The 11,235-nt window shown below is 63.8% G+C and overlaps 1 protein-coding gene across 2 annotated transcripts; it reads right to left on the bottom strand.

Annotated features, from left to right (window-relative positions):
* Positions 1-387: 387 nt before the first annotated feature.
* Positions 388-9,622, bottom strand: LOC309653430 (A-kinase anchor protein 17A-like). 2 transcript variants are annotated; one of them, XM_082448096.1, is made up of 6 exons: positions 9,408-9,541; positions 6,996-7,773; positions 6,234-6,382; positions 3,082-3,322; positions 1,365-2,344; positions 388-1,128 (listed from the first exon to the last, which is right to left on the bottom strand). In XM_082448096.1, exons 2-6 carry the CDS (start codon positions 7,755-7,757, stop codon positions 1,104-1,106), a joined length of 2,157 nt encoding a protein of 718 aa, XP_082304222.1. In that variant the 5' UTR covers positions 7,758-7,773; positions 9,408-9,541; the 3' UTR covers positions 388-1,103. The 2 variants fall into 2 exon arrangements, with proteins under 2 accessions (XP_082304222.1, XP_082304223.1); XM_082448097.1 differs by having other exon boundaries at positions 388-2,344; positions 9,408-9,622.
* Positions 9,623-11,235: the final 1,613 nt, after the last annotated feature.

Here is an 11,235-nt window from a genome sequence, read left to right as displayed (position 1 = left end):
GCTGATAAGATCTGGGTTTGACTTAAACACAGACAGACGGAGGGATCACTTGCAGCTCGGGGTCCCCACAGGGGCACTGACACCTACCTGCTACATCAACTCCAGGTGAGAAGAGAACCACTTTCTTTAAATCTTTTTTTTTTTTTTAATGGCACTGTAGCTTTAAAGACTGCTTCTGTGAACTTGCTAAACTTTCATGTTCCTGGTACACAAATCAAATGAGTCCCAGGACGCGTGTTCTCCTCCAGGGGGTTATTTTACAATAGTCACAGCAAGTGAAATGAATCTTTAGAAATCGGCGATTTCAAATATGCCAAATTACGCTCAGGTCAGTGAAGTAGCCCAAAGAACTTAAGAAAGAAAACACATAAGTATGGGAAACATTAGTTCATTGGAAAAGGATTTTATTTCACCATAAAAATGCAAACTGGAATAAACACCATCTCTCCTAAGGCGGACGATACAGCTATTTTTAAGTATTTCTGAGCTTCACTCAGAGAAGCCAACGATTATAAAATTTAACATGTTTGCAGCATTAAATCTGAAACGTTCCAAGTAAAAATAATTTAGCAAAACGGTTTCTTAAAAAAAACCACACAGGCTAACCTTGACTAGGAACCAAAACTAACTTTCATCAACCTTTTTTTTTTTTTACGCTGAATTACTTGAATTTGTAAAAAAGTGAGTGTCTGGGACCCTCCGCACCACTTCCGCACTTGCCCACACCTAGAAAGATGGCACATCTGTTTCCGTGTTGCAGAACGTACAGCTTCCCCGCCGATGACTTACATGCACCAGAGCCATTTTCCTTCGGTATCCCACCCAAACTCTGTTCCCAATCCGTTGAACTTACAAATGAGGGAAAAAACCAAAAAACAAAAAAACACCCGCAGGGCGAGACTTCCTCGTTTCCACGCCCCGTGAGGCTGCGGCCGCCACACTGGACAGTATGTCCCCGAGACGCGACAGGCGGCTCCCGTGAAGTGAGCACGAGAGGCGTCTCCGAGCAGGTGCAGGGATTCGGCGCTGCCAGCCTGTGTGCCCGGGGCGGGGCGGGGTGGTCTGCAATTCTCACGGCGGGCGGCCTACGTGCTCCTCCTGATTCAGAGAGGACTGCTGACGTTAAAGCTATTGGATCAACCGTTTTAAGGGAAACGAAAGCTCGTGACCGGGGACGATGCCTCTGAACTAGACCCACGGCCATGAAGGAGAGGAGGCTGGAGGCGCTGCCTTCCTCACCAGGGGGCTCCCTGGGTGTGCTGGGGGGGGGGGGGCGTGGGGGGCGTGGGGGGCAGCGAGTTGCAGGACGTGCGCTCCCCTGTCCTGGTTCTCCGGGACGGCTGCCTGGGCCCTCCGTGCATTACCTGTTCCAGGTGCTGCGGTGCCGGCTGGGGGAGCCCGAGCGCGACCTCTCGCTGCGCCGGTGGCGGCTGCGCTTCCTGCCCGAGCTGCTCCTGCGGTCCCGGTCCCGGCTCCTCTCCCGCCGGCCGTGCCGGTCTCCGCTGTGGGACCTCCGCGACCGGCCGTGCTCGTGCTCACGCTCGCGCTCGGGGCTGGCGCTGCGCCGGCGGGGGCTGCTGTCCTGGTGCGAGCGCTTCCGGTGCGGCCGCCGCTCCTTGTGCGGCCTCGCGTCCTCCCGGCTGCCCGCCCGCCGCGGCCGGCTGCGCTCCCGCTTGGGCCTGTCGTCGCTGCCCCGGTCCCCGCTGGCCCGGCCGCGGCCCCCGCTGGGCTCGCGGTTGCACTTGTCTTGCTCGGAGCGCGCGTCCTTCCTGGGCGCGCTCTGCTCGCAGGCGGCGGGCGCGGCCTTCGGCTGCTGGTTGTTGTCGGGGATGCAGGCGAGGACGCCGGGGCACCTCTTCTCGGCGGGGCCGGAGGGGCCGTCGTCGGCGGCGACCCGGTGAGGCTGCTGCCCCTCCTTGCTCGCGGCCTCCTCCTCCGCGGCGCTCCCGTTCACGCTCTGGGCGGGGCCGGGGGCGGAGCCGGCGGCCGGCGGCCGGGGCGGGGCCTCCCGGGGGGCGCCGGGCAGGGGCAGGGGCGGGGACGGGGGCGGGGCGGCGCCCGCACAGCCGGCCGACACGGTGTGCAGCATGTCCAGCACGGGCTGCAGCAGGTGGGCGTGCGAGGCGCCCGGCTCGACGGGCGCTCGGGGCCCGTCCGCCTTCTTGCTGAGCAGGATGCTGAGCAGGCGCTCCCGCAGCTCGCGCTCCCGGCGCTGCAGGCCCAGCGCGCGCTCCTTCTCCTCCTCCACGCGCCGCAGCTCCGCCTCCTGCAGCCGCCGGCGCTCCTCCTGCTGCTGCAGCCGCAGCGTCTCCTCCTGCTGCTCCTGCGCCCGCAGCTTCACGGCCTGCGGGACAGAGGGGGCCGCGCCTGAGCTGGGCTCTGAGCCCGCACGGACGCTCCGAGGCCGCGCGGCTCTGCAGACGGACGGCCTGGGGGGCCTGGGGGACCGGGCCGGCGGGCGGGCGGGTGGCCGGCTGGAGCCTGGCCCGCCCCACCTGACCTGACCACGCCCGCGCGTCCTGCCCAGCCGGGAGAGGAAAGCCCTGGCCAAGCTCCTCGCCGCAGCCCCGGGGCGGGCCTTCTGCGCGGGCCGGGCCCCTCCGGCTGGCGGACCGGGCCTGCTGTCGGTGCGAAGGTCGCCGGCCATGGGGAGCTGAGATTACGGCGCGGAGGCGCGGGGCCGGGCCTGCTCAGGGTCTTCAATATTCACCATGAAACAAGAACACGCTGCCACAGGTCTCAGCGCGCCCGCCACGCTCCTTCCCGCGGACTGATCACAACTGTAACCAGACAACAGGTTAGGGTCGCCCCGCGCCTCACTCCGCGGCCCGCCTGAGCACCACGAGCGCCCAGCAAGGTCCGTCCACGCCCCCGGCCCGGCTCGCGGGAGTTACCGGCCTGGCCTCCAGCAGGAGCAGCGGGGGTAACCGGGAGGGCCGTCCGCACAGCGCCGCTGAGACCCGTCAGCTCTGTAGCTGCGGACCGAGGGGGCACGGCCCGGCTCCAGGCGCCTGGCTTCCCGGGGCCCCGGCGAGGACCGCGCATCTTCCGGCCTCCGCCCCGACCCCCGGCAGACGGTACCTTGGCGCGGCTCAGCAGCTCGGTGACGAGCCGGAGCGACTGCAGGTTGCGCTGGGCCAGCAGCAGCTTGCGCTCCTCCAGCCGGATCTTCTCCTGCAGCTTCCGCTGCGCCTCCGCCTGCAGCTTCTCCAGCTGCTTCTGGCTGCGGCGCAGCTCGCGGTCCCGCTGCTTCTGCTCGCGCCTGCGCAGCTTCTCCTCCCGCTTCCTCTCGCGCTCCTGCGCCTCCAGCTCCTTCTGCTTCCTGCGCGAGCGACACACACGGGGCTCCGTGAGGCCCGCGGGCCGCGCGGGGAAGGGGGCCCCGGGACGGCGATCGCGGGACTCATCATCTCAGCGCTTTATCCCCGGAGAAAGCTCAGCCGCATCCGAGGACCCGAGGAGCGCGGGGCACAGGGGGTGAGAGTTTCCGGCGCCGTGCGAGGGAGAGTCTCGCTGAGTGCGACCCCAGCCCGTAAACGTGAAGAAAGGGACGGACGGCCGGGGAGGACGCGTCGGAAGCTGAGTTTTGAACAAGATGCACCGGGCTGGTGGAGGGGCGACGACAGACGGACGGGGAAAGGGCTGCGGCAGCGGCGCGGAGCGCGGGGAGACGACGCCCCTCCGCCGGCCGCACGCACCCCGAGCACAGAGCCAGCGTGCTGGACCGGCCCCAGTCCCAGTGGCAGCGGAGACACCCGGTCCGGGCTTTCACACCCCGGGAACCCGTGGGCCCTGAGCGGGAGGGAATCAGCAACGTACACGGCCGCAGGAAGGTTCCGGAAGCAGCGAGCTAAGGGCAAGACCAAACACGAGAGACTGTACTGCATGGCCTTTCATAGGAAGTGATAGAAACGACAAAGGCAAGGGGACGCAAACCCGACCCGGTCTGCCCTGGGGTGTCCCCCGATCAAGGGGTCCCGAGAGCACGCACTGCCTGGGGACACCCTGCGAGGTCACTGCATACACACGCCCTGGAGACAGCGACTGTTCCATGAACACCCCCGCACCACACCCGCCAGCCTAGACCCTAACAACATCCTTTCCTCGTTTGGAAATGAGGATGCCACCGAAAGCAGGATGGCTCCAGACCCCCAGGGAAGGTCTGAAGACCAACGGATGTCTCCACCCGGCACACCCGCATCTCCCTCGAGCTTTAAAGTTCGCCAAGTCGCCGGTGGGGCCGGCACAGCAGAGAGGCGAGGTCGCTCTGGGCAGGACCAGACACAGAAGAGACCCCTGAGGCCAGGAGGCAGACCGTCTGCAGAAGAGCCGACATCACTCCCAGGGCGCCAGGCCCGGACGAGGAGGCGGGAGGACCCAAGCTCACCCGGACACGGAGGAGGGGGGCGGGCTGGGCACCGAGGCCGGGCTAACGCGGGGAAGCAGGACAGCTCGAGGGTGCCGGTGTCCAAGAGGCCACACACACCTGAAGGCCTCCCGCAGCAGGTGTCCGTCAAGAGCTGAGGGTCCTAGCGGCCTCACGGGCCTCAAGTGACCACAGCCCTCAAGCGTGGAGCTCATGGCCCACGACCTGCCACGACCAGGAACGTGACCGCTGCTGGCCGGCTGCACTCCGTTCCTTATGAACACCAGAGGAGCCAGACACGCCCGCCCGTGATGGGGCGCAGACGCCGAGGCTCCGCCCCACAGCCCTGCCCACCAGAGCGCACCCTGGGCGCCTCCCGGGCCCACCGCTCGTCCCAGGCCAGCCCTGCCCCCTCCGCGGCCACAGCCGGGGCGCCGCCCTGCGGCTGTGAACCCGGGTCCTCGCCAGGACGTATCCTGCTCTCTGTCCTCAAAGGCCACTCTCAGCCCCGGGTCCCCGCCCGCTTTTCCTGCCATTAAGGTCAAGCAAACTGCCTTTAACGAGACCTCAGAGCTGCTGTCAGGAAGGCCGTGGGGTAACTTCTACGCCCCCCAGATCGGGGGCCTGTGGTCACGGTCCACCGAGGCAGGACAAGGCCCGTTTGGGACAAGGGCGAGTGGGTGGTCCGCACGCCACTGGCGCTTCCCGGTTCTGCCTGAGGGGGCCGTGCTGGCGCCGCGGCCCGGTTCAGTGCGCGATCCAAGCCGTCCCCGCCAAGGGCCGCCTCCTGAGGACAGCCACGCCGCGAGCACGGCCTACACTCCCCGGGCGCCCGTTCCTCTCTCTGCACCGACGGCCTCACTCCGGGGCTCCTGGCCCCCGACCAACGGCCACACGCTCGCCCCTGCCCAGCCACCCCCGCCTCCCCGCGGGAGCCACGTGGGGCTGAGCGGAGAACAGCGGCGGCGTGCGGACCCGCCACCCTGGAGCTGGGTTCCGATGCAGACAAAGGAACTGCTACCCGCCGAAACATCTCCGCATCTGTGTTACTGCTATCGGTGAAGAAGGGAAAACAAAACAGGAACCCGACAGCCGGGGCAAGAGCTAAGTCAATTCAGCCAACAGGTAAACAGACTGGTGAGCAATGAACTGCCCAGATCACGCACGCCTAAGACTGAACAACACTCTGCAAAACACACGAAACCTTGACTGTAACACACACACACACACACACACACACACACACACACGCTGGAAAGAAACAACAAGCGCACAGCAGCCGTGATGGACCAAGAAGAATCTCTCCTTGTTTTCCAAAATGCAGGTAGTATCGTTGGTCAGGTTGCTTTTATAAGTCACAAAATAAAAGATAAAAGGGGGAAAGGTCGTCCCCCGAGTTTGCCTTTAGACGCGTGAACCTCAGTTACTCTACAGACCTACTACATGAGGTTTTTCTGTTAAAACCCGCGAGCGTCATCAGTTCTATACTTCACTTAAAAGCAGCTTCAGCCTGAACGCAAAAACCTGCAGAACAGCCAAGATTCCGTGCCTGTGTCGGCAGGACCCGCGCATGGCGCTCAGGGAGGCTTGGAGGGAAAGGCCCGTGCGGGGAACGGGGCAGGGGCCACGCGGGAGGCGGGCGGCGATCTCCGGGGAGGGGGGGGGGGCGCACCTGCCCGCGGGGTCTCCGGCTGCCGCCCACGCCCGCAGACGCGCACACAGAGGCACCCACGCCCGCAGATGCGCACAGATGCGCACACAGACGCGCCCGAGCCCGCAGACGCATGCGCACACGGCGGCCGGCGGCCGGGCGGGCGCTCCCGGGGCGGGGCGGGGCGAGGCCCGGCCCGGCCCGGGCAGGACGCACCTCTCCTCGGCCCTCTGCCTCTCCTCCGCCTCCTTCTCCCGGCGCTTCTGCTCCTCCCGCTGCTGCTCCAGCTCCTGAAGCTTCTGCCGCTCGAGCTGCCGTTTCTTGATGGAGGCGTCGCTCAGGTGTTTGGTCGAATCGAAAGAAACCTTCCGAAGGAGAACGGGGCGGGTTGGGCGGGTTGGGGCGGGGTCGGGCGACCCGACAGCCTCCCTGACGGTGGCAGCCCCGCCCGCCCGCGTGAGGCCGGCTCCCCCAGACCCACCGCAGGGAAGGGGCTCCCGGGACGCCCTCCCCCCGAGTGCCCGCGGGCCCCGAGCCTCACAGCGCTCGGGACCCGACTCCTCCCGAGGGAAGGGGACCACGAACCAGAGGGACACCCCCGCACCCGTGCCACTGCTCCGGGTCACTCCTCCTCCCGGGAAGCCCCGCGTCCGGCCCCGCAGCCAGGCGGCCGCGCTTCCACCGCCCAGGCGCCCGAGCCGCCCGGCACGAGGCACAGCGCACGCCCGTAAAAGAGCCGTCGCCTCGTCTCAGGGACGTGTGGGGGCCTGCGGTGCGCCAGCCGGGCCCGGCTGGAGCTCCTTCCAGGGCGTGCCCGCCCGTCCCCCCCGCGGCCACGGGAAGACGCTGGGCTCCCTCACGCCTCCCTGAAGACGCAGCTTCCGTGAGAAGAACGGGGCCGCCCGCTCCCCTCCCCGGGCCTGCCGCTGGGGCCTATCCCCCGGGACCCCGCCCGCGCCCCCGGGGCCCCGCGCGCACCTTGATGTTGCAGGCCACAGCCTTGCCGTCCTCGCCCTTGTACATGAGCTTCATGCCGCGCAGGGCGCTCATGGCCTGGATGAAGCCCGCGTACTCGCGGTACTGCACGTAGGCCTCGAAGTTCAGGTGGCCCCCGAAGCTGAAGGTGTGGAAGTTGCGGCCCGTCATCTCCTCGCGGTAGGGGTCCAGCATGGGGATGTCCACGTTGCGGATCTCCCCGAAGCGCTCAAACACCCGCACCAGCACCCCCTCGCTGGGCTTCTCGGAGCCCGACTCCTTCAGGGCGAACCACTTGCAGGGCAGCCCCTCCAGGTGGATGGTGTCGGGCCGTTCGCCCGGCAGCGTCTCGTTCATGTCCTTGGCGTCCCGGAAGAAGGAGTCCCAGTCGTGGCGGGTGGGGAAGTCGATCTTGAACTCGGCGGCGCGCACCTTGAGGATGTCGGAGAAGCCGCTGAGCTTGATGGTCTTGCCGTCCAGGCAGGCCAGGAAGGCCCTGACCAGGCTCTTGTTCTCCACCTCGCCCTCGAAGCGGATGAAGTCCATGGTGCTCTTGGAGATGCGCAGCGTGGAGAACTGGTGGTTGTGCACCATGCCCTTCAGGCGCTCCATCACCTCCCAGTTGGAGATGGACTTGCCCGGCTGCTTCAGCTGCGGGAGCGCCACGCTGATGGTCATCTTCGTGATGGGCTTCAGGTACAGGCCGTAGGGAGGGCACAGCTCCACCGCCTCGGACGTGTCGTGCACGATGGTAGCCGCAGCCATAGCCGGGACCTCAGGCCTGAAAAACACGCGCGCGAGGGGTCAGGGCCGGGCACCGGGGCGAGGTGTCCCAGGCTGGCCGGTGCCGCGGGCCCAGCGCAGGGAGGCAAGTCTGCTCTCTGTACGTCAGGCACACGGGCCTCTACGCAGGGAAAGGCCCTCAGCCCGAGACGCTGGCGCTTTTAATGAGATTACACTAAAGCAGGGGAGAAAACGGGCCGACAAAACGTTTAGGCACAGCTGGCAGCCCGACTCCTCCAGCAGCGCTACCTGCCCCCAGTACCCAGAGGCAGCTCTCCTGGGGCCAGGGCGGCGGGATCCCAGCTCGGCGGGGTCGGTCGCTGCCCTCAGCGTACACGCGGCAGGCCGGCTCCACCCGCCACCTCCACCAGAAGGTGCAGACACCTCACGGGGGAGGGAAGGGACGGCCCAGGACAGGCATCTGGGAGGGTCTGTGGAGGAGGCGGCCCTGTGTTTCCACGGAAGAAACAGGAAGGAAGTTTCAGGCTGAAAAAAACAGCCAAGGGCCATCGACTTCAATTTCCCCACTGTGGGCAGAAGCACCCTCTCTGTGCCCAAATAAAGCATAAAAGTGACAGGGCCTTTCGGAAACCGGGGGGGGGGGGGGGGGGGGGAGGCCCTCCTCCCCCAGCTCTTCCCTCCTGGTGGGACAAGTGCCTGCTTCCAGAAAGCCAGGCCGCAGCAGCGCTGAGCCTGACCCAGACCCACGGACACCAAGCCCTACAGGTGGTGGCCTCAGCCGGTCTGCCCGCCCACCCGCTAGCTCTCGGAGCTCCCTCCCCAGATCCAGGAGGAACCCAAGGGGTGCGGGCCTCCCAGCTGGAGGGAAGAGCCACGTGGCAGGGTCAGGGGCACCGCAGAGGGACTCTGGCCTGGGCTGAGACCTGTGACTCCCCCCTCCACAGGACCCCAAAGACCGCAGGGAGGGCCCAAACCAGAGTCCTGGGACACCCACCCCCCCTCCCCCGCCTGCCTGCCGGGAGCCCTGGTACTCCCAGCTTCCCTGGTCGCCTGGCTTCTCCTGCATCCTGGGCGCGACCCCCAGCCCCTTCGCTGCCCTGATACCACCAGCTGCCCCTACGCGGTCCCCAGGACCTCCAGCCCCTCGAACTGCACCCCCGTCCCCCAGTTCCCGCCTTCCCTGTCTCGGGCCGCTGCCTATGGTCCCGGACAGCCCCGCCAACCCCATTAACCTCGGAACCCCCAGCCCCCCGGCCCCGCCTCCTTACCTCTCTGGCACCGGCCCTGCCCTCCCCCCGCCCCCCCCCCCCGGGGACCAGTGGCCTCCTGGGAACGCCCGTCTCCCTGGCCGCCTTTGGCTCCTCTCCCAGCCCCCGGTGTCCTCGGCCCCAAGATCCCCGCAGACCTCGGCCCCTGCTACCTCGTCACCCCAGGTCCCCCGCCCCCGGCTCCTCACAGACCTCGGCCCTCGATTCCCCGACTCCAGGTCCCCAGGCCTACGACCCCCGCCCCCTGGCCGCCCGCAGACTCCCGACCTCTGGGTCCCCCGCCCCTGGGTCCCCGTTCCCGAGAGCCCCGCAGACCCCGGCCCTCTGATACCACGGCCAGTGGGTCCCCGCCCCCAGACCCCCGCCCGGCTCGCGGGCGGAGGCGGCTGCGGACGGCGCTCACCGGCGCGGGGTTCCGCTTGCGTCCCAGGCCGCCGCCGCCCTGGCCCCAGCTCTCCGCGGGCCCCCGACGACCCTGGCAGGCGCGGCCTCCCCGCCCGGCGTCGCGACCGTCCACCGGAGGCAACCCCAACGCGACCCGCCGCCGTCGCCGCCGCCGTCGCCCGCCCCTGTGACGCATCTCCGCTTCCGGCGCCGGGGCCCGCGGAAGCGGCCGCGCGGCGGCTCCCTGTTTCTCCTCCAGGCCCTGGTCCCGCCCCCAGAGGCGGGACTTCCGGAGACGAGGGGGTGGTGCCGGCCGGGGCCTCCCCTCCCCCCTCCCGGGCTTTGCACTGCTCATGCGCGAGCCCACTCCGCCCCCAGGCCGTTACCTGTGTTCAGGTCCAGGCGGAGGCCACACCTGGGGCAGGAGTGTGAGGCCACCTGACTTAGGACCGGGACCAGGTGTTTGGGCCTAAATTACTATTATAATTATGCATCGCACATAATATATAGTATAATTTCATTATAAACTATTATCTAATTACATATTGATTATTGTATTATAGGAATTGATTCGTTGCATAACGTTATTATATTATAAGGTAATTACATCTACATATGTAATACAATGTTAGTGTAAACATATATTATTTTTACATTTTGAATGTTTTACATTTTAACATTTATTTTTCTATAATATTTATTTTTAATAATATCTGAAAATGACACAAATTACATACCGATTATTTTTAATTACTTGACATATACTTTATGTATTTTATCATTTTAAGGTGAAGCCTAATATCTAAAATTTAACTGTAAATAAGTAATAATATGCTTTAGGCGTTATACGTAACATATTTCATATGTAATGAACTTTTGCATAACTTTACATGTTACATATATTTTATGCATAATAATATACATATAATTTTATGATATAAATTAACAAATGACAATTTATTAAGCTCCCACTTTATGCCAGGCGCTGCACAAGTCATGTGATTCTGATGCCCCAAATATGTCACAAGTCCCCACATTGAAAATTCAGGGTTGGGGGCTTCCCTGGTGGTGCAGTGGTTAAGAATCCGCCTGCCAATGCAAGGGAAACGGGTTCGAGCCCTGACCTGGGAAGATCCCACATGCGGCGGAGCAACTAAGCCCGTGCGCCACAGCTACTGAGCCTGCGCTCTAGAGCCCGTGAGTCACAACTACTGAGCCTGCGCTCTAGAGCCCATGAGCCGCAATTACTGAGCCCGCGCGCCACAACTACTGAAGTCCGTGCGCCTAGAGCCAGTGCGCAGCAACGAAGACCCAACACAGCCAAAAATAAAAATAAATAAGTAAATAAATTTATTTTAAAAAAAAACCCAGGGTCGGAGAACAAGAGCACAGACCCTCTGTTTTTCAACACGGAAAGTGCCAAAGCATTTGCTTCAGAAGGGGCGAGGGTGGGTAACTCCACCCTATGTCAGGTGGAGTTTTGAAAAGAGGCTCCTGGGTATTTGCTGGGTGTCTGCTATGGGTGAGATATGTCGTCGAATTAAATGCTACCCATATAGTCAAATATGATCATGACATCCACCTGACAAGGAGGAAACGGAGGCTCCAGGGTCCCCCAAGGTAAGAGGGTCCCTCTTTGAACACAGGCAGGCTTCTCAGTGGGGTATATGCATCTTTTCTGTTTTCTTTTGTCTTCTTCTTCTGGAGAACATAAAGGTGTTTGGTGTTCCCTTGAAAGCCGTTCTCCCAAAGGTTGCTTGCATGTGGATAGCTTGCTTATTTCCCTGGAGAACTGTTAAATTTGGAAACTGCTTCTCCGCTGTGTTCTACCAAGCAATTTGCAAAGT

This window comes from Balaenoptera physalus (genome assembly GCF_965194825.1).
Source record: "Balaenoptera physalus genome assembly, chromosome: Y".
Classification (NCBI taxonomy): domain Eukaryota; kingdom Metazoa; phylum Chordata; class Mammalia; order Artiodactyla; family Balaenopteridae; genus Balaenoptera; species Balaenoptera physalus.
The sequence above is the reverse complement of the archived record's forward strand: the minus strand, read 5'-3'. Positions and strand labels throughout refer to the sequence as shown.

Coding starts and splice junctions, on each gene's coding strand:
- LOC309653430 (XM_082448096.1), bottom strand. CDS start 7,757: ATGGCTGCGGCTACCATCGTGCACGACACGTCCGAGGCGGTGGAGCTG. Junction 6,383..6,995: donor CTGTGGCCTGCAACATCAAG/GTGCGCGCGGGG, acceptor CTCCTTCGGAAG/GTTTCTTTCGATTCGACCAA. Junction 3,323..6,233: donor AGGCAGAGGGCCGAGGAGAG/GTGCGTCCTGCC, acceptor TCGCTCGCGCAG/GAAGCAGAAGGAGCTGGAGG.